General features: G+C 41.3%; 1 protein-coding gene across 1 annotated transcript in view; it reads left to right on the forward strand.

Annotated features, from left to right (window-relative positions):
- Positions 1-22,301, forward strand: part of cpne9 (copine family member IX) — a gene marked incomplete at both ends in the record, with an annotated part of 98,329 nt that extends 76,028 nt beyond the window's left edge. The window contains 11 exons of the mRNA XM_083975460.1: positions 513-554; positions 826-901; positions 2,275-2,328; positions 2,573-2,634; positions 3,068-3,114; positions 6,732-6,913; positions 8,031-8,158; positions 11,684-11,786; positions 14,316-14,373; positions 16,023-16,096; positions 22,119-22,301. Of these exons, the coding sequence (XP_083831586.1) occupies positions 513-554; positions 826-901; positions 2,275-2,328; positions 2,573-2,634; positions 3,068-3,114; positions 6,732-6,913; positions 8,031-8,158; positions 11,684-11,786; positions 14,316-14,373; positions 16,023-16,096; positions 22,119-22,301 (1,009 nt within the window). The remainder of the gene's footprint in view (positions 1-512; positions 555-825; positions 902-2,274; positions 2,329-2,572; positions 2,635-3,067; positions 3,115-6,731; positions 6,914-8,030; positions 8,159-11,683; positions 11,787-14,315; positions 14,374-16,022; positions 16,097-22,118) is intronic.
- Between the last annotated feature and the right edge of the window lie 1,048 nt (positions 22,302-23,349).

A 23,349-nucleotide genomic window follows, 5' to 3' on the forward strand; every position in this document is an offset into this window, starting at 1 on the left:
GTGTATTATGTATTCAAATGGGGAGTGAATGAAATGTCATCCAGAGGGATTTAATTTTTTCCTCGACACTGAAGAAACCTGTGGGTGAAACATCGTGCGGATTTTGATAGGCCACCTGATTTTCATTGCTGTTTACATAAGCTGCATAAACTGCTCTGCCCGGGAAAAGCATCTCTCTGATTAGATGAAATAGGGGAACACTTAAGAACCAATAAGGCGCAGGTAGGCTCTTTATACCAGTGACATCACCTGTTGCTGGGGCGGTCAGAATAATGCCAGCAGTCGGTCATGATGTCCCAGGGACCAGCACTGGTGTTATTGAGACCGACTCAGTTTTTACACAGCGATGTGTTATACATTCAAAGTCAGGCTCAACTGTGCTGCTCCTAATATGATGGTGAGAAAAGAGGTTTTATGTAATTAAATTGAACTTCAAGTTCTCATTTTATTGAGAGCAGATGATCGAATGAAGAGCTGATGTTCAGAAATAAGATATTCTCTGTCTATTTCAGGACTGTGAAGGTAGACGTCTATGATTGGGATCGAGATGGAAGGTAACATTCTTACCTCATTGCTCAGAAAGATGTCTCCCCTCTGTCAGGAGGGAATTAAATGGCTTGTGTATATTCTTGTGGGTGAGGATTTGAAGAGTTTGACAAACTGCACTTCAAAGGGAGAGTGATCCGGCAGATCGAGCAGGAGATTGACAGGCATAAAGAGGAAGAAGGAGATATGAAGAGAGACAAAGACATGACAATTTATCTTAGATTTGGAAAATATCTATGTTCATGCTCCTCTTTCTGTGTGGGTGTTGTTTGTCTGCAGCCATGACTTCATTGGTGAGTTCACCACCAGCTACAGAGAGCTGTCTCGGGGGCAGAACCAATTCAATGTCTACGAGGTGAGAAACGACATGGGGGTGGTTTGTTGTTTCTTACCGCTTTCATCACCTTGTAACTCCAATTCAGGTGATTTTGATATTTTGACTTCTATTGTTTGGCTCTCCAAAGCCTGGGGAAACTCTACAACCCTCACAAAGGCTTATACAACCTCTGCTAAACTGAAAGATTGAAGTAGATATAATAGCTGATAAACATAGGTGTAGCTTGGTAGCTGGTTTCAAGGTAACCTAACTAGCTTGAAAGTTGCCATTCAGCAGAAACATAATCGAGTAGGGGTGTAACGATACACGAATATCACGGTTCGATACATAGCCTACCTTGCTTTTGAGGTCACGGTTTGGTTCATTTTCAGTACAGTATGGGAACAAAATGCAAAACAAAAATTTGCTTGTTTATTAGGAACTTTTGTAAACCAACAATTTAGGCTACACGTTTTAGTCAAATGTAATTATTGTAACATTATACAAAATATGAAGAATTAAATAAAAAACAAACATTTGCCAAGAATGTTTTCATTGATCAAGAAGTCGGAGGTTCAAAGACGATCAGATCGTTTTGGCGTCTGGTCTATTTTGTGCGCGAGCCGCGAGCGATCGCGTCAATTCTGGCAGGAAGTCACACAAAGAAACACGAGACAATCTGGTCAATTTTCAAAAAAAGTGTGTACGTTTGTGTTTATTAATCAAACAGAGCGCGAGAGAGGAACACACACACACCTACACACATACACATAGGCTACACACATACAGTACACACACACAGCTGAGGGGCGGAAGCGCTTGTCGACCGGTGCGGAGAAATTGGTGTCTGGTGTGAACCGCGGCTTGCACGCGATTTTCATGGCGCGGCGCTTCGGCGGCCAGTGTGAACCGAGCATTATTCCCATGACCCGCCGGGCAGCGTCCGCAAAATCGAAAGTAGGAAATGCTGGGCGAGCAGACCACTAAATAATAATAACAAAATAACGATAGAGATAAAACCATATATTTATCGAAAATGGAGCCATTAACAAGTGGGTAACGTAGATTCATCCACATTAATAGGAGACTTTTTTATAACCAAATACAAACTCCTCGTTTTTCCTTTAAGTATATTTTGGGGGCTTTGTTGAGAGACAGACATGAAGGGGGGGGGGGGTGACATGCAGGATAGGGCCGCTCGATGAAATACTGTAAATATTTTTGGTTGGATTGATGGATGGATGAATGCATGGATGGGCAGAAGGATGGTCCTCTCTGCTCTCTCTCTCTACACAATATTATCATGGATCTGCTGAATTATTCATGTTCATTATTAATCATCATTCCAGGCTGTGAAGTGGTTTTACAAGTACCCTCTCCATCATTAACTTACTTTTTCATCACTCTGGCAGGTTTTAAATCCCAAGAAGAAAGGCAAAAAGAAGAAATACATCAATTCTGGAACTGTAAGTACACCCACCTCTCTTATATCTGTCTATATATCTATATGTGTGTGTGTGTGTGTGTGTGTGTGTGTGTGTGTGTGTGTGTGAATATATAGTTAATATCACCTCTTACATCTGCTTCTCTCTCACTTCCAATCTTTCACTGCGTGGCCACCTGTTTGTCATTTTACCTTGCTGTCTACCTGGACCCGGTCCCTCTCCCATCCTCCCCCTCTGTGTGTGTGTGTGTGTGTGTGTTTATCAGGTAACTCTCCTGTCCTTCAAAGTGGAGTCTGAGTATACCTTTGTGGATTTCATCCGAGGAGGGTGAGTGGAATAATAATTAGCCTGCTCTCGCAGTGAGTGTCAATGGCAACCATTGTTGTTTGTGTCTTTGTGGGTGAGTGAGTGTGTGTGCGTGTGTGTGTTTGTGTTTAGTTGAAGATACTAGCCTGACTTTCAATAAATCTCTGTTACAAGCATCACGTTAAATTCATATCGTGTCCTTTTTGGAGGAGCTGGAATTGGTAAATCTCACATGTAAATTTACCTAATTTATTCAGTTCACTTTTAATTATCAGTTCCATTTGTTTTACCTAATTAGACGTTCAAGATGGTGAAGGGAATATCATCCAAGCATATTAATTAGCCGGTAAACCAGTAGACTGATTGTTTTGCAGTGATGGTGTGCATGAGTGTGTATGAAGTATATGATGCTCTTTGTTGTTTTCCCCTTTGATTCCCACTTTAATTGCAACAGAACCCAGCTGAACTTCACAGTGGCCATAGACTTCACAGCATCCAATGGTAAGTACCTGTCTGGTGTAATACAAAATACTTGTAAGTATTTTAATTGTGATGAGCATGTGTAGTAGGCGGTAACAGTGTCTTCCAGCAATTGCATCAAAACATCTATAGAACAGATATGATTCCCCCATCCTTTCAAACCAACGTCAAACAGACCTCACAGACTGCAGAACACCCAAATGTACTGACAGTGATGACTCAGTGAAACATAATCAAATGTGAGGACAGGACAGTTTTTTCATAGGTGTATGGATGACGTATTGATGACGTAAACTATCATGAGATAACTTACTAAGTATAAAATTTAATTCATTGTTAACATTATGACGTGAGAAAAGATAATTAAGTTAAAACTGTGATCTTGCAATGTGATTATTTATTGAAAATTATTAAAGGTAATTGATTATTTCAAGAAATTACCCTGGTGGCTCACCAGAAGGAGCACATAACACCACTAAGGCTAATCCTTCCTTCTCCCCTATTGAATGAAAGTGAAAACTGAAAAAATACATTCTTGGAGGTTGTCCCAACAACTTCAATGTTGTCAGTTTCACAAAAAGGATTATCAGCTCAGCTATCATCCCATCTCCTAACCTTAGGTCAAAGGCTTAGCACTGCCGCCCTTCAGGAGAAACTAAGATCAGCCTCTTGGATTCATGACCTCCACCTTTCAGTTACTACAAAAATTTCCTGATCACAACTGCTGCTCCTTTTTGAGAAATAGACACCATTGAGGTTATTGTCGGGCTCTCCAAACACGTCAAACTGGTATGAGGTCTCGTGGTTGACTGAAAGTGGCTTCAAGAATAGTTTGAACTGGTTTGCAAGAACCAGATTTATTCAAGATTTAGTTGACTTAGTTGTACTTTATGCAACAATGCCATAACACTGTCCTAGCAGTGGGGGCAGCCATAGAGATTACATTTTGGCTGATCTCAAAGAGTACCTGTTTTGAGAGGTCTGTATTATGTTCATTGGGCCACTCAGGCTCTTTGGTTACAAAGGCCATTTCTGCTGACATGCAAGTTCATAATGACTAGTTGATATTTGCTTCAACCCTCACCAACAGTAATGAACGTTGGGTGGCCAAAAGATTGATATGGATACTTGAGGCTGAAATGAGTATCATCTGAAGGGTAGCTGGACTCAGTCTCTCTGATGGGTTCAGAAGGTCTGACTGGATTTGCTGCTCCTTTTTATGAAATGGACGCCATTGAGGCTGTTGGGGCACCCTCCACTGGTGGCTTTCCAAGCACGTCCAACTGGTAGGAGGCCTTGTGGTTGAGCCAACGTGGCTTTTAGAATAGATCTGAAATCCTTTGCACAAATCAGTCATCTGGTGGAATGGTGGAAAATGGTCATCGCCGTGCTTGCTCGTTCTAAAATCTGACAACACATTACGTTTTTGTTCTGACTTTCGCAAAGTGAATGCTGTCATGAAGCCTGACTCGTTTCCGTTGCCCAGGATGGATGACTGCTTCGACCAAGTGAGCTCTGAGAAATTTGTCTGCAAGTTCAGTCTTCTAAAAGGTTACTGGCAAGTCCCTCTGTCCCCCGAGCGCGTCAGATTGCCACGTTTATTACACCATCAGGTCTTGGGGCAATAACACTGTTCTTTTCATGTGTACTCTTAAACTATGATGCTTTTTGGGCTGCGTAATGCGCCAGCGATATTCCAGCCTCTTATGAACCACATTGTTGCTGACATGCATGTTTGTGTGGTGGTGTATTCAGACACTTGAAAGAGTCACACACGTAACGCCTCTGAGAGCTGTTCACTCGTTTGGCAGAGACAGTGCTCACAGTGAACCTCACAAAATCAGAGTTCGCGAGGGCGACCGTGACCTGTCTTTAATTCATTTGTTGTTGGGCAGGGCCAGGTGCAACCCAAATGCGCTTTCTCGACCTCGTTGTTTATTACCGGGTCCCTCTCCTATTTCTTCCCTTCAGCCTCTTAATCTGCTTCCTCGGTGCACCGGTTGCTGAGGCTGGAGATGGGCACAGAAGAGGCTGGGCTAGTAGTAGTGGGCCAATGTTACCACCCTGTTTTGTTTAGGATAAGTAAGTGACAGCCCTTGTTGTGCTAATAACATCTCGCTGACCTGCCTATATTATGTTTTTCTTTCCCCCATAGGCTGTAACTGGCCATGGTAGGCATATGCGTTGTTAATGAGGCACCAGGGCCCGGTGTCTCTCCGGTTATAAAAGTCCAACCTTCTCCCTATGGCGCTCACTCTCCACCTGAGCCGTGCATGCAGCCGGTGTGGTGGGGCAGCCTGGCCTTTCACTCCTCAATCATATTATTTATTTGCGTTAATGCATCCCACACTCTCACACCTCACTACATTTCACACACAACCAACACAGGCACTATCACCACTGACTGTGCTAATACTCACACCCCACTGTTTTCCTGATGTTTTGGTTTGATTAATTTCAGTTGGAAAATAGATTAGCCCCTTTTTTTGAGCCTTGAACTATGTCTTTCATCTTATGCTTCAGCCATTGAGCCAGGCCGTAAAACCTGGCAGAGGATTGTTTTGATCCATCAACCTCTGGGTTAGTATGGGCCCAGCACGCTTCCGCTGTGCCACTCTGTTGTTGTGCATATGGTCAAAACTTGTGTGCTAGTGAAGGCCACGGAGATGACCTCACAGTGTCCCTGGCTTGAGAGGATTGTACTTTGTCCATTAGGCAACTCGGGCTCTTTGGTCACAAAGGCCTTTTCTGCTGACACACAATAGGTTCCTCTACAAAATAACAACACGATCGGTCACTTGCCCCAATCCTCACAAACTGTCATGAACTGTGGTTAGTGACCAAAATATTGATATTACCATACATTTGCACATGTGGTGACTGGCAGACCACTCTCTTGAATAGATTGTTTCATTTTAGCTTTTATTTTCACATGGTGGAAAGAACAGACAGCCATGTGAGGTGCACAGGGTGTGGTGAATGTGTTTGGTATTTTCCTGGCCACACCTGTGGTATGGTTGCAGGCTAGATGCGATTTGGGGAATACATTACCTAGCAGTAGGTTTGTGAGAGCAGGCATGTATTGTGGCTAATCAAATCATCCCCCTTCCTTTCATCCCCTTTAAAAGCAAGGCACTCTTTCCATAATGGAGGTGAGTCAAGACAAGCTTAAGCCAAGGGGATGGGGCAGTAACACTGTTCTTTTCATGTGTGCAGCAGCCAATAATCAATTAATTGCAAGTCATTTACTTGATTGCATGAACTGATAATCTCCCTAAATAATCTTGTTATAATCCTGTTAACGAGATTATTTGATTTACAAAACAAGTATTCTGTTTCCTCTCCTGCTTCTATCAGATTTTACAGCTATAATTCTTCACATAGTTTGTTGCATCCATAGCCTCTCTCTGTGTAATTAAAATGTAAATGCCCAGGAGATAAAACACACAGTATTTTCTTGGCATCAGCCATCCCCTGATTTCACTGGTGATATAGTGTTCCTTCTATTTCATACATGAAAACCAGAAAGAGAAGATGAGGGATACATTATCAGTGACTTCATTGTGTTACATGTGTGTGTGTGTGTGTGTGTGTGTGTGTGTGTGTGTGTGTGTGTGTGTGTGTGTGTGTCCTCTAAGGTAACCCATCCCAGCCCACCTCACTCCACTATATGAGTCCCTACCAGATGAATGCATATGCCATGGCCCTGAAAGCAGTGGGTGAGATTATCCAGGACTATGACAGCGACAAGCTCTTTCCTGCCTATGGCTTTGGAGCTAAACTGCCCCCCGACGGCAAAATCTCTCATGCATTTCCATTGGTAAGACACACCCACACATACACACACAGACAGACACATACACAAACTTATTAATTCACATATACAAGACACACATACACCGTTCAATCATAGCAGGGTGTGGTTTGGACCAGGAGTTGTCACTGCGACAACAGCTGGTCGCGCAAGTTGAGAAGTTGGCTCATCTGTCTGCCAGCAGGACTCCCCCAGCAGCACGTCCCACTCATCCTACTTGCATCTTCCTCAGGGAAGAGGGCAACCAGTCAGAAACCGCTGGATGCTAAACTGGAGTGAAGCCAAGCCTGTGCCTATGTTATCAAAATCATGATTGATCTGGTATGGATGTTAGATTAAAAAGCCTTTAACAATAAAACAAATAGGGGGTAAATAGTAATAATTTGGCAAGTTAAAAGTGGGCAGTCGAGTCGAGTGTATTACCGGCAGACGATATGCAGCTTTGGATTGGCCACAAAAACATGAAACAAAAACAGCCACCTGAATAGACAGAAAAAACAGTTGAAGTGTTTGCTCTATGTTGAATATTTCCGCCTGTTTTTTTGTATTTGAACTACAGATTATGAATCATTGAACTGTATGCCTACACACAAGGACAGCTACATCATGCACCCAATTACTGCGTTGAGCAGTTGTTTGAATTAAGTAAATAAAACAGACAGTTGAAAAAATACACTAACTGACCTACGCTGAACATCTATGAACTTCCTAATGTACTGTGTTGGCCTGAACTTGCCACTAGTGTGAGGGAGTTATTTATTTATTGCTCTCCAAAGGCCTCAAACACAGGCAAGAGAAGTTAAAATGTACCCAGAACATGTCATTAGATATTCAGGGACTTTTATTTTGGTTTGAGGTCTTAAATTTCCTGAAACTAGATCCGATTAAATCTTATCACAGCTAACAGCAGCATATTTATATCGGGAGAACAATGGAGAAATGGGCCAGCATGTGCCCTTTCATCATTTTGTTTTAACTGTGAAAAAAAAAATAGATGTCAAGAACTATGTAATTTTATATGCCAGTTACTCAGGTGTTAATGAGCCTATTTATTGTACTGCTTGTACTATGTGTGAATGAACCCTATGTGTTTCATGTTAGCGTGCTGTGTTGTATGTTGCAGAGTTCTGACAGTGAGAATCCAAACTGCGTAGGAATAGAGGGCGTTCTCGAGGCCTATTTCCAGAGCCTGAGGACAGTGCAGCTCTATGGACCCACTAACTTTGCACCAGTTATCAACAAAGTGGCAAAGTAAGTTTTAGATTTTATATATAATCTAGGGTATAGTTACACCTTTTAGATGAAGCTAGGTAAAATTATACTATTTTCTGTTCTTTATCCAAACCCAGAGTTTTTTAAAATATTTTTTTATGTATTTATATCAAAGCCTATAGAGAAAATGACTAATGAGATGTTTTTTTTCTTTTCACCACATAGATTATTTGTTGGGGGCAAATCAGCATGTGCATTTCCTGTCTCTCTCAACTGTACTATCCGTTAAAGGCATAAAATGCCCAAAAATATACTTGAAAAAACAAAACAAAGGATACAGATGACACTGGTAACACAAAATCTGGTTGATGTGTTGTTTTTTTTAATGAAAAACAAAACAAAACATACAAACTTTGGTTTTACCATCAACTTCAATATGCAAAGCTGCTAAACTACAACACACTTTGAGTGTCTTTGAGTTCAGTCACAGGCTTGCAGCCTATCCATAGTAACACACTTCAAGATGCACTTTTTAGAACAAGAAAAACATCCATGATGACTGTCGCTGACTGTGTGGACACATCTGTCTGTCCCTGATGAAAACAGCTTGATTTTCAGCTGCTGTTGCATTCAGCTTGTGTCCCTAAGTCCATAATGATCTTCTGGAAAAACTCAAAGGTGCACTTGAGGTTTTGCTATGTTGAGTTTGAGCTCTGGACCCAAATGCAGACCAGACATGGGAGTCAAACAACCAGTTTATTGGGACAGAGGGCAAAATGGAGGTAAGATGGAGTGATGGGAGGCAGGCAGTCCTGGGAGCAGAGAGGCAGGGGACGTGGATGGTCTGGGTAAAGTGCAGTGTAGAAGCAGGATCCTGAAGGCCTCTGATGAAACTCACGATAGAAGTCAACCAGTACCTGAGAATCCAGAATGAGCCAGCGAGAAATCCAGCAGCGCTCCTCTGGACCGTACCCCTCCCAGTCCAATAGAAGCCACACCCCCAATGCAGCACATCCAAAATCTTGCGCACCGTAAAGGCTGGATGGCTGTCAATGTCCAGGGTGGGAGGAGGGAGTTCAGCAGGAAGGTTAAGAGCACTGGAAGAAACAGGCTTCAAAAGAGACACATGGAAAGTACAGTAAGATGAATGTCATCTATAGTTAGGATGACCGTGTTACCTCTAGATGGTTGTAGACCAGTGATGAAGTCCACCCCTATGTGTGACCAAGGGCGGCTGGGGAGGATGAAATAAACCAGCTGGTGGACGATGAGAAGCCTTTCCCCGGGCAAAGACAGACCCTAGCGTTCAGTGTCATGCCTGGCCACCAGAAACGCTGCTAGAGGAACTGAAGAGTCCGCTGAAACCGACGATGGCAGGTTGAGTGGTGAGGCGTGCCCCCATTGCAACACTTGGGAGCGAGCGGCCTCAGGGACATAGAGGCAATCAGCCAGACCGCCACCAGAATCTGGCTGAGTGTGCTCAGCTGCTTTTACCACAGACTGGATCTCCCATAGTGCTGAAACAAGAGGGGGGTAGAATGGGCACTGACTCAGACACAACTGCCCGGGACAAATCCGGAGGAGTTGGTGGAGGAGGCTGGGGAGTACCGGAGGCAGGTACGGCAGCGTAGAGACAATGAGTGACAGTGGACACTCCAACTGGTAATGGAAGAGGGTTGCCAATTTATATGGGGGTTATGAATCCTTAACCATGGGAGGCCCAGCACAACTGGAGAAATAAGAGATGGAAGAACACACAGCTGGATCTTTTCATGGTGGTTACCAAGGAACACAGGCACCGTGCGGTGTTTCACTATAGCTATCAGCCTGCCATCTAGAGCGTTAGCATTGAGGGGTTCGGCAAGAGGCTTGAGGGAGATTTGCAATTGATTAACGAGTTCAACATCAATGAAATTGTTATCTGCTCCAGAATCCACGAGAGCTTGAAAAGGAAGTGTAACACCAGAACAGGTAAGAGAGGCAGACATACTTACTCAAGGAGGAGAGCTGGGCTGAGAGGTAGTTTGGCTCACCAGCGCGCTCTCCCTCACTTGTGAGACGGCTCTTTCGGTGTCCCATCTGGCCATAGTAGAGGCAGAACTTGGCAGGAGGGGAAGGGAGACTTGCAGTCGCTTGGGCCCTGCCTGGCATTCATCTCCTGCAGGGAACCCATGATGTTAAAACTCTGGCATTAGATTCTGTCGACTGACACTCACACACCTACATGCTGGAACTCTTCCTAACTCATCTGGCATTGTATCAAGTTGTAGCTGATATCTGAGAATGTACATGTATCCATTTGTTTTTCTCACCAAACCCCATGTTGGAGAAGGATATAAAAACCAGTAGAAAAGCTGGGTGACATTAATTTTTCTCATGCAATGTTTTTTGCTACTTGTTATTTTTGAAGGGTCTCTCTGTTGTTCTAGGTTGTAGATTTGGGTGGCAAACAATTCTGGTCTGATGTTGAGGCACCATAGAACAAAGGGGTTTTTGTGTGAAAAGAATATAAATACTATCATATTATTAATTTGTTTTACATCCTTGCAGAAGTGTGTGTCTCATTCATGTGAAATCAAATTATAGACTGTAAATATTTCTGCTGTGAAGTTTTAAGTTTTAACATAGAAGTCTATAGGGTATGACAGTGTCTATAACAATGTGCAATACTTGCATGTAAACTAAATTTCTATGGTATCCAGGTAACTGTAGTATTGGGTAACAGCCAAAAAATACACAGTAAGAAAATTTCCATGGAAAAAAAAATTTTTAGTCACACATTATGAGGAAATGTAACTATCTGAGGTAGTCGATTGGGGTTTCTCGATTTCAAACTTCCACAAGCGCAATACAGAGCAGGACATAGCAGCTGATGCTAACCTCTGTTTATCTATAAAATAAGGGTTTATGGGTTATGGTTAAGGGCTGCAGAAAAAACTGGTTAGGTTTAGTGGATCTTTAACTGTGACCTGCAATCTCACAAAATATTGTCATTAGCGCTGATTTTCTCCTTGGCTTTGCAATACCACTAGGTTACTGATTTCCACGGTAAACATAGTAAGCCATGCAGTTACAGCTCACATTAAAAGCAAAGAAACACAGAACATCAAAATGTACCCCATCGCTTGTGTTCTGTTAAGGTGAACAAAATCTCAAAAAATTCCTTTTTTTTCTGAGGTTCTTACACAGTATGTGAAGGAAGCCTGAGCCTGTCAGAAAAAAAAAAAAGTTGTGATTGGCAGTCACTGTTCAAGAGATGGGTTTGACAAAGAATCAATAATGCAGAGAGAGATTATCAGGAAACAGCAGGTAAGCACAACTTCAGGTTTAAATAATGCACGTGTTTCTGTCAGTTTAAAACCAGCCTTTTACTACAGTTAGTCCTGAGCCAGACAAGACAGAATTTAGTTTGAAACCGACAGGCAGGTGTGCTTTGTGTTTTCCTTTGTAATCTGCTACTCAGGTGTAAAGGTACAGCCCCTAACCCAGGTGTCAATGTGTGTGTTTGTGTGTGTCTGTGTCTGTGTCTGTGTGTGTGCATGCGTGTGTGGCCACGTCCTCCAGCTGTGCAGCAGAGATTACAGATGGCTCTCAGTACTTTGTCCTGTTGATGATCACAGATGGGGTGATATCTGACATGGTCCAGACCAAAGAGGCTGTGGTCAATGTGAGTAAACACACACACACACACACACACACCTACACACACCTAAAAACTTTAAAAGCCTTTGTTACAGCGTAGGGACTCACTTTTGTCCCCAAAAGGAAGACAAGTCCCCATAATCTGTCAACAATTTTAGGTCCCCACAACATCAGCAATGCCTGTATCTTACACACACACACACACACACACACACACACACACACACACACACACACACACACACACACACACACACACACACACACACACACACACACACACACACACACACACACACACACACACACACACACACACACACACACACACACACATCCTTGTAAAGCTATCTTTGTGAGAACAAACATAATGTAAGACATAATGTATTCCCTAGCCCCTTACCCTAACCTTAACCATCCAAAACAAATGCTTAACCTTATGCATTACTCTTAACCTAATTTAAACCTAATTATAACCGTAAATCTTAACCCAAGTCTTAACCCTCAAACAGCCCTTGGAAAAAGTGAGGACCGGCCAAAATGTCCTCACTTCCCAAAAATGTCCTCACTCTGTTCGTTAAAAACTCTTTCCGGTCCTCACAACGTAGTAAGTACAGGAACATACACACACACACACACACACACACACACACACATACACGCTTATGTAAAAAAAATGCACACAGGGACTGATGGATAGCAGTGCTTTTCCTGCAGTGACTGATGTGTGTCCCAGCATCCTCTTTTCTTTTGTCAGTCATTCTCAAGAGTAATACCTTGTTTGATTTTTGAATACAAACAGCTTGGTTCGTCCCAGCAATCACCATCCTGTGGGAAGGGGATACGCCTTTCGTTTAATTGGGTCTGATATCAATTTCTGAGGAGGTCAATACAGTAGTTGTTGTCTGTCAAATTAATGTTTGAGAGGTCTGATCCAATAAGAATGGTGATTTGTCAGACACAGCAGTGTATGTAGGAGAAATTATTTGTTATTCGCTCCTTTTAATAACTTTATGTGTACAGTATAAAATATACTCAGATTAAGTCTAAGATATTTTCTTTAAACCCTTTTAATAATACTATTCATCTTTGCTGAGTTATCTGAAGGAGAACAAGTTGTAGAGTAGAGTATGTTTATAGTAAAGGCAATGATCTCCCAACAACCTTCAGCTTTAGGCCTACTAGATCAAGATAATAATCTCATCTGTAGGATTGAAATACTTAAGTGTAAGACAATACTCCCTACTACTAATACCCTAGACTGAGAGTTCAGGTTATTTGACGTGAGGTTGTTTATTTATGGCTAATATATTACCTATTATGAAACTGCCACTTTGGACAAGAGTCCTAGCACAGAGGCTGAGTGATCGGCTGCTGTCAGGGTCCACAGAGAAAATATGTCAGCCACTTTAAAGGTCCTATATTTTACATTTTAAGAGACAAAAACCATCTCAATGTAGTTGTATATCTACTCTGTCATGGCTCTCTCTGGAGATCTAGCAATAAGCTGATGAGCCAGTCAGAAGAGAGGAGGCTCTTACACCCGCACTGCTCACGGAAGCTGAGCGTGCGCACTGCGCGCGCCTTCTCGGGCGCTTGGCTGGTCGCAATGGGCACGTACTTCTCCTCCTCTCTCCGCGCCTGTCAGACATTAACTGCAGTTCGTCATTTAATTATTTTATTTTGAAAATTGTCCGGATTCTCTCGCCTTTTCTGTGCCCGACTTCCTGTCTGGTATGATCTGGTCTATCCAGCTTGACAGATGGCGCTCTCGGCGCTCGCGACACGCGTGAAAAATAGAACTGAACCGAACTGAACCGAACTGAAGCGCTGCAGCCGCGCGCACTGTGCTCAACAGCACGAGATGTGCGACCAGGCAGACCGGTTAACATGTGTGCCTATCTGAAACTGCCTCCGCTCCAGGGCGCTGCGCTTCGGTTTTGCGCGTAGTGCGACCAGGCCGTTAGCCTCTACTCCTAATTGGCTGAGTGTGTGATCAGTCATCAAGTAAAATATAGCAGATTTCAAATTAACACCCAGAGAAACCAAATCCAGCACACTCCAGGTGGGGGGCATGGTGCATCGCTGGGAGAGAGAGAATGTGAGATGCCTGTTTTGTTGTGACATCACAAAGTTACAGAAGTCCTGACAGCTCATTTGGGGGCACAAGCATAGTTCATTTTTCTGTGGACTGAGCTTTTTAATACAGTATAAATACAAAACCCAAATCTGATTTTTAATTGAAAACAATATGTAACCTTTTAAAATAGCCACGATCAGTTAAAGTGTCCACTTAATTTTTAACATTTTCATCACTTTTTCTCAGTCAAACAGTCCTCTCTTTTGAATCTACTGAAGAAAATAACCTACACTGACAATGTAAAGTACTTCACACAATCAAAAGTATCAAAATAAGCCACCGCACACTGACATAACTTCACTGAAATAAGTGAACAACGGGTTTTGCATCTGGCTACTTCACGTTCATTCAACAGGATATAACCCAAATGATCACTTTTTGAATTCATTGTCTCTGTTGTTGTGTCCTGTACAGGCAGCATCACTGCCAATGTCCATAATCATCGTAGGTGTTGGACCGGCTGAGTTTGATGGTGAGTGCACACAATGGCATCGGAGAGGGGGGTCACACATACGTAAGACAAAACCTCCTCATTCATTCAACCACACTCACCTGGGTGACTGCCAAGGAATTCAGTTACATACAGTAATAACTAATGCCGCTTCACAGTGGTGCTAAGAACTTGGAAACTGAATCATCAGATTTCTTCACATTATAGTTAGTTGGCATTCATAGATGGAAAACAGGCCTTAATGAAAAGAGAGCTGGAGAGAGAATGATATAAGTCTTCTTTCACCTTGAAATGTACCTTTCAGTGAGACATGCAGCTGGGCAGAATGATTGCTGACAAGAAGTGTGCACTGAATAAATTTGAAATGTAAACTATTTTGATTAAATCCAATAACCTTCACACTGCACAGACATAAATATGTGATGATGTATATGAAAGGCAGCATTAGACATTACCCTTGACTTTTAGTGGACTAGATGGGAGTCAACAGGAAACCACTGTAGCAGCTGTATCGTAACTGGTTCGTCATACGCACCAAGCTGCTGTTCCTCCTTCCTGGGAGAGTCGCCTGACAAAGTCAATGGGGTCAAATTGTGATGGCATCTTACAGCCTGCAGATCAATGAATGACTTTTCAGTGCTGACCAGTTGTGTGTGTGAGGAGTGCATTGTCGCTCAGCAGAGTGTCATTGTGTTTGATGGTCTTGGCCTAATAGCACGTGGCAGCTATGTGTGTGTACATTTCATTGTGTCCACTAATTATGATTTGTTGGTCTGCTCCTTCTCTGAAATTTGTAACATTTTAAAGGCACTCATTTAAATATTTGGAAATTCAAAATTTCAACCCTGGACCATTATTGGAGGGTGTTAGAATAGTTTTTTAATTTTGTTTTTCCTTAATTTTCATGTTTAATGGTTCCTCATCCTTCAAAGATAATCATTTTTCCAAAACATGATTATACTGAAAATATTTAAAAACACACACACAAAACAAGTTAGAGGAGTATTTATTAGCATAAAAGTGTGTTAAAAAAATATGCAAAAATACTTAAGTAAAAAAACAAAACATTTAGTACTTTGTTTAAACTTAAATTACTTTAATAAGTAACCGAATGTGGTCACAATTGCCTGATAAGGGGTTAAAGCTCCCACTCACACTATCAGTCCAATATTGTATGGTTTTCTCGATCTGTTTGCTATTTTGACCTCACACTGTGCTCAACCACTTATTCATGGGCAGTGACACACATCCATGCTGTTCTGTGACTTTACTAGACTGGCTGCAGATGCAGAATTTATGTTGGTGCTACTTATGAAAACCTCTCAGAATGAAATTTCCATCAGAGTGCAGTTTAGGTGCAAGCACCTCCTCCTATATTTGGCCTTAGTTGAAATAGCTGTCTAAAAGCTGCTCCTGTAGCTGCACAGAATTGTTTTCATTTTCTGACCTATAGTGTAATTGAGTGTCGCTTTTGCCTGAGGAATGACATTTTTGGTGCATAAGGCACTGGAACCATTCTTCACTGAATACCTGCTCTCGCTCCCATGCTGTGCTCCACTTCAGCAATTACATTATGAAAATACAAAAGAACATCCTGTACCTTCTTTATATTATCCCTAGGTGGTTCCAGTATTGAGTCATACTCTCTCTGTCACTGTTTTTCCTTTTAGCTATGGAGGAGCTGGATGGAGATGAGGTGAGAGTATCCTCCAGAGGACGTCTTGCTGAGAGAGACATTGTTCAGGTACTCATCATGATTCTTTTTAACTTCCCAGGTTAGATTTGAGCACGTTTCTGTCAGCAGCAACAGCATGGGGGACCTCACCCCAGGGGAGGTTGACTTACTTTGATAACACACACTCATAACCCATACTGTGCATCTGCCTCATACAACAAACATACAGTAGAATACCTGTCCATTGTGGGCCACTCATCCAGCAGTCATCCAACACAAAATAAGCCACTTTACAAGGGTTCATTTTGACCCAATTAATCCCAGATTTTAATAATTCACCATATCTGCATTGTTTTTTATAAACTGAAACATGTTTTGGGATTGTTGTTTTGGATTGTTGATTGTGTAAATGTTTGTGTAGAATTAACTTCCTTCAACGTCCAAGTACAAATTTGTATAATTTCCTTTCCAGTAGGAAATTAAAAAAATATAAATGGTCACACTTAATTGGATACAATTAGAAAACATCTTTAAATAATGTAATTAATTAGACAGTAAACGGTCACATTTTATACACCGCAATTATTGTCATTAGAAACTGATACAATTCTGTATTAAATTTTAACCTAACAATACTTTGAGATTATTACACCACATTACACACTAACAAGAAATCAAAGAGGAGATCGTAACACACTATTTCTACAAGACAGATAATCTAATTCAAAATCTAAAATCAAATATACTGTAATGACATATCAAAATGTAATATAATCAATATGGGCCTATGACAGCTTCATCAAACATCAAGAGCTGTTGTAAAATAAATGTCATATTATATTAAAGGTACTACATAACTTTACCTTTATTTACTTTCTTACGAGGGTGATTTTTTTGCACATTAGTAACAGTTATTGGAACATAAATGAAAGTCAAAGCACATTAGTTCACACCTGGACGCTCCTTCACCTGTCCTTCATAGCCTGGATGTTGTCCAGATTTTGATAGTGATACTTACCCTGTACCCATATGTCACTGCTGTGGAAACTGCCAGGACACTGCATCTTTATTCCCCACTGTTAGACAAAGAGAGGAATGTTGGGCAGAAGCTCCTACTGAATTATTTTAGCCGAAACGAATATGCATCATCAAGCCTTTGCTCTGCGATGAAAGTGTCAAAGCTCCAGTATTGCCACTGGCAGGTTTACTCTGAACATAGAGTTAATGGCTACTATAAATGTGGCAGAGTTACAGCAGAGATGATCTCTCCCACAGTTTAGACTCTGATCTTTTTAAGTGGATACTAATGGTGTGTTAGGAGCTCCTCGTTGGTTTCTAATTAGTGCGTGGTTTGTTGTAATTGTGTGCAAGTGTCCTTTCTTTTGGATCCAATGCAGTATTACAAGCAGGTTACTATTGCAGCATAAATGGGTGTTAGGTGTCTCATTAGTGAATAACAGTGTTTGCTTCCTGTCAAATTAAGAACACAGCCTATTATTTGTTGTTTTTATCGAATTTGATACAAAGTGCAGCTTGTTACATCTCATTAATGTACTGTAAAATACAATGTTTTTCAGATCTGTCTCTTCTGTAATTAAGGTTTAGTTAATTTTTGGCTGCAGTGAAAAGAAACTAAAATAAGTCAGATTTGTATCAACCTCATTCCAAAGAGATTTGAATGGCATCATGCTACATCTGGAAGCAACAGTCCTGTTTCATGCAAATTATTGCATGCAGGAGGATCCTTGTTGAGTAAAAGTAGGTCACTTTCAGAGTTTTTAAGAAATTATCTATTTGGTAGTTGTTCTGGTGTGAGCAGACTCCATCGTTTTGTTCAACAAATGGTAACTCTAACAGCGGAATGATCCCTGATGATGAACTGCCAAAGTAACAATTAAGAGCAGGAGGACAATAAGTTGGACACTGTTGTGGTGAGGACAGATGGCTGCATGGATGAAGCTGCAACAATTAATTGGTCAACAGGAAAGGAAAAAGAACGAAGCCAAAAAAAAAAAACAATCAATTGATTACAGTACATCATTCTAGGCTCTGAAAAATTGTGAAATGTAAGATTGTATCTACTAAAATATATCTATATCAATAATGATAATGACTTTTATTAATATTGCACAAACTACAAACACTGAGACAACAACATAACAACAGAAAGCTTGAGAATAGACAAACAGAATCCCATTAGCCATCAATTTAACAGTGGTGTTTCATGTTTCAAATGACACCACTAATGATGCTGAATGAATCAAAACAGGCCACAAATAAGATAAGAGAAGAAAAACAATAGGAGGGAAGCAGCCTTATCAACCGTTAGTGAAAGAAATTGTGTGAAAGTGCTCTTTGGACAGAAAAGGAGGAAATCACAAAAATGGATGAAAAAGGTGAATCCATGGCACACTTCCAAGGTTAAAAAGTTTTAATCAAAATGCTTGTTCATAATAGAACAGATGGAATCAGCCAACATGTTTCTGCCACATGGCCCTCATGAGGGCATAACATTGAATGAACATCACACCAAATATAACACAGGTAGACAGTACTGTAAGTCAAATGACAATCAGCCGGTGAGGACTTCCAAATTAACCAATCTCCACCAGAGGTCAGTTCAAACATCAGAGCATTAAAAACATGCATATCCTGTCAAACATAGCTTAAACCAAATATATACACGAAACATCTACAGAAAATAAACCATGTCAATAGTGTCATTCAGACCAGAAAATACCATAGCCTGGAGTTTATGGGTCCAGCGGCTCTTTGGTGGAGTGTTCTATGGTCTATCTCCTCTTAGAGGTTGAAGGTACATGATCTATACTGATATCAGTAAAAGAGACATAATTATGAGTATGTTTCATCATAGCACAATATCCCGGTCTGACAGCATATTTCAGGCCATATACACCAGTCAGCTGCAACCATTAAAACCTGCTGATCACTGTGAATCATAACAACTGAGATTAGAACCAGTAAAAAAAAGAAAAACAATACAGTGACAACATAAAAACAAGTCAATAGGTCACTGATTCTACTTTATCTACTCCAGCAGTCTGTTCCAAACCCATGGGCTTCTGATGGCAAAAGCACCATGCCTTTAAATTTAAGCAGGCCAGGAAGGTCCGACCCAATTTTGTTTCCTATTTCCCATGCCATTTTTAAAAAAGGGATCAGTAAAATCTTTAATCAAGCGAGCCAGTGAAGGGAAACCAGGGTGTGGCTTTCTGGGCTAGCTGGAGGACCACATACTCATATCAAGGTGAACCCAACGGTGTCAGCAACTGTGGTCAAAAAATATGTGTTATTATGTGTGCAAAAGTATGTGCTAAGAAAGTCTCATAGATTTGAAAAAAAAAGCATAAAAAGAAACTTTAATCAGCCACTGTTTAAAATAATGCTGAATAAATCAAAAATAATTCCTGTTCATCACTGGTTGTTTTTCCATTATCAGTTTTCATTCAGCAGTGAGTGGCTGCTTCTTCTAACAGTTTAGCAGTGAGTTTTATTAAAAGTGAGGAGTAGCCCCATCACAAACTGATAAAACCAGATCTGGCAACAGTAAACAGTAATTTTAGAAAAACCATTTGTAGATATGAGAACACAAATCGGAGGCAAATAGTGTGGCCTCTGATAACAATGAACTATTGAATTTTTGTGTAGCAGTGCAGCAGAGTGGCAGGTCAGATGGCAGCATTAGGAACAATGATAAATGAGCTCTTCTAATGATAAATGTGTAGTATGCAGACGTTAAGAGGAAGCATGTAAATATTGAAGATATGGAGGAAGGTAATACTAATAATCTGACCATGTTTCCTTATATAATTAATGTAACAGACTCTAGTTTAAACATTAATAGCACATAATGTAGTTTAAAGTAGAGGTAATTATCACTTAATACCTATATACAGTATGTATTAAGGATTTTACCTAATTGCTTTATCTTGCTATTGACAGTGAACAGAGAAATGAACTCTTCTGTAACACAACATTAAATAGTGCTTATGCAAGCGACCTCACACCAGTTTAACAGCTGGATAATTCATACTTCCTCTCTTAAGCTGTATTGATATTGCTATCATGTTGTCATAGTCCTGTCTCTCTAACAGCAGTAATCACATTTGCATGCACGCAGTAATCCTTTGATTGCCGTTAACCTTATTACAACAATAATTTAATCAGGATGTTTACACCTCTAGCAGGAAAAAAAATGTTCAAATCACTTTGTATTTTCATTCCCAGTTGTTGAGTATGATAACTGCCGTCACCGCAGCAATGCTGATCGTTTCCTTACACGTCTTACACCTCAGTTCCTCATCTTAATAAGCATCAGAGTCAGGGATAGTGAGATTCATAAAATGTCCAACTCAGTAAACATATGGCTGTCAGCTGATTAACTTACTGGCTACAGCAGCACAAGGTTAAGCACACAGCTGAATGCAGTTTTGATTGCATCTGTTTAAGTGCACTTTTAGAAATTTGAAAAAATATATAATTTTATTAAACACTTTTGCACAAAGGAATAGAGTTCATTTTAAACATATTTATAAAGGAAACTGAAAATCTGTTTCCATGTGTTCTGGTATACTTGTATAAAAGCCTTTGTGCTTTCAGAGGAAGTTGCACAAAGTCTGACATGTTCTCAAGTTTTGTTTTGAGTCAGTATCATGTGGAGCTGAAGATTGCAAGTGAGAAAAGAGAATACATCTGGGGGTGTCAAGTTAGAATGAAGCTAGCTAACCAGATCTCTGTGCCCTCTCCGGGAGCAACTTTAGCAGCTCCATTATACGTTCGCCACTATTAGCATAACACACCTGCATTTCTAAATGAGTTGTTAATGGTCAAGTTGCTCTCTGGACAAGGTGTCTGGTTTGGGGGAAAGAAAATACACAGGAAATAAAAATAAACTTTATGTCTGCTGCATCGACTCTGATCCTTTTTTAAACTAAAATGTGTTTTTGGAGAGCAACGTTCAATCGATGAAGGACTCTTACAGTAAATCAGTTTTTTTTAGCAAAAATGTTTAACCTTCCTCTAGTGTTAGGGTTGCCACTGACCCGTTTTTCGGTTTTTAATGCATAAAAGTACCACATAAATTTGTAAGGCAAGGCTTTTTGACTTTGTCAGGAACCTATATTTAAATAAAATGGAACTAACACATATTTTTTTCACAAAATGTGTGTTGTTAGGGTCTGACCCTAACACAAGAGATGGTACTGTAGAGGAACCTTCCTGTAAACTGAATATCTAAATGTCAAATGCAACAAGTCATTTGAATGTCAACTCTGGCCCTGATTGACATTTTTCAGTTCACAGATGAAAATAACTCATAGATCTGAAAGGTAAATAAAATTATTATCTGTTGCAACCCCAAAATGTATTATTTATTATCAGTCACTCTGCAACTAAGAAAACATTGGAGGATCTGTTCAATTCAAATGTGCAGTGATGTGCACACGGGGGGAGGGGAGGGGGCAGTTGAAAAACATGTGCTAAAGTCCCCTCTTAGGAGCCAAAACGCGTGCTAAAGTGTCCTCTTCAGTGACGAGGACGCGCTGTATGTGCCCTTTTTTTTTTCTTTTCGCCCCTGCCCTTCAAAAAGTCTGTGCACCCCACTGGTCATATGTCATCAAATATCCAAATTGCCCATATTGTTATTAATATTAATATTGTGGGAGAGGTGAGGAACAGGAAACAAAATGAACAAGAACCAAACAATATGATATTTCACCTCCTATCACCCCAATAACAGTAGAATCAGCTCTCCCCAGATTACTAGTGCGTGGGCGAAACATTGAATATCCAACAACAGCAACAACGCAAGAGTCTAACTGTAAGCACTGTGGGACATTATGCAGTCAGCAGCAGAAATCATTGTCTAATAAAATACCAAATTTATGAGAGGATTCACTTTGAGAGGAGGGGGGTGAATGTCACTTTGGTTATTAATTAAGTTTTAAAATCCCTCTCTGATACAGTCTCGGAGATATGACAACACTTTATCCTCAGTTTATTGCCTCCTAAGCAACATCTACATTTCAATTTAGAGCTGAAAACCTGAACAGTCGTTTCCTTCTGCTTCCAGTTTGTTCCATTCAGAGACTACATCGACAGATCTGGCAACCAGGTCCTCAGCATGGCCCGGCTGGCTAAAGACGTCCTCGCTGAGATCCCCGACCAGCTGCTGTCCTTTATGAAAACCAGAGGAGTTGAACCACGACCGGCTCTTTCCACCTCTCCATTACCGGGGCTACACCGGCATATCTGACCCCCCCCCCCCCCCCCCCCCCCCCCCCCAGCACTGCCACGGCCACTCATCTCTGACTCTCTCTCTCTCTCCCTCTCTATTTCTCCCCCTTTCCCCCTCAACACTCTGCTTATCTACTCTTACAATTGTTTGTCACTTAAAAGCAGCAGAAGGATCGACCTGTGACTTGCCCTCTTCCTCTCTTTATCACCCATGAAGCTAAACAGCCACATCAGAGCGACGCAGCGGGCGCTCATCCCTGACTCACCTGCTGTTGTTCCTCATCTTTTCCTCTCTAACTCACCCCGTTATTTAGCATCGCTTCCCATTTACCGAGTGAAAGACCAGTGAGACTGAACCATGACCGTCCCTTCCCTCCTCACTGATTCGCATTCAGAGTCTGACTTTTTGAATTTGTCTGTTAATTCCACTCACAGGACACTCTTTTTTTTTCTTTTTGCACAGATAGGTTTTTAAACGTGTCCTTGTCCTCAGCAGTGTTGACTCCTCTCTGATTTGGCACGAGTCCCAGAAGTGTAAGAAAACAGACATTTAATTGAAGCTTGCCCCGAAATGAAAGCAGGGTCCTTGATAAGCAATATACACCAGCTTGATTAGGTGCTTTCAGGGGGCATCTTTGGCGACAGTTTGACTGTAATTCATCAGAGTAATTGGTCACTATTATTGTGATACTGTGCTATCATCATTATCATTGAGCTGTGCCAAATCTCCCGAGCAATTACTTTAATCCAAACAGCTGAGATAGAGAGGAGGAATCAGGGAGACTCTCATGTGGACGTCATACAGAGGGTAGCAGACAAGTGTTGGCAGGTCTAGTGTGGGGGTTCCAGTCACATGTTCATTATTACCAGACACACACACACACACACACACACATACACACACACACCTCTGTCTGCCATGCCGCACCCACCCTCTCTTTGCCCAGCGTGGGCTGAGGCGGGGTGCAGTTCCCCCCCGCTGTTAGAGAAATGCCAGTCTCTCCGGCTGCCCTGCAGAGAGGTGGAGGAGGAGGAAGGAAAGAGGAGACAGGGAGGAGGTGGGAATA

Source organism: Trachurus trachurus, assembly GCF_905171665.1.
Source record: "Trachurus trachurus genome assembly, chromosome: 7".
In the NCBI taxonomy this organism is placed as follows: Eukaryota; Metazoa; Chordata; class Actinopteri; order Carangiformes; family Carangidae; genus Trachurus; species Trachurus trachurus.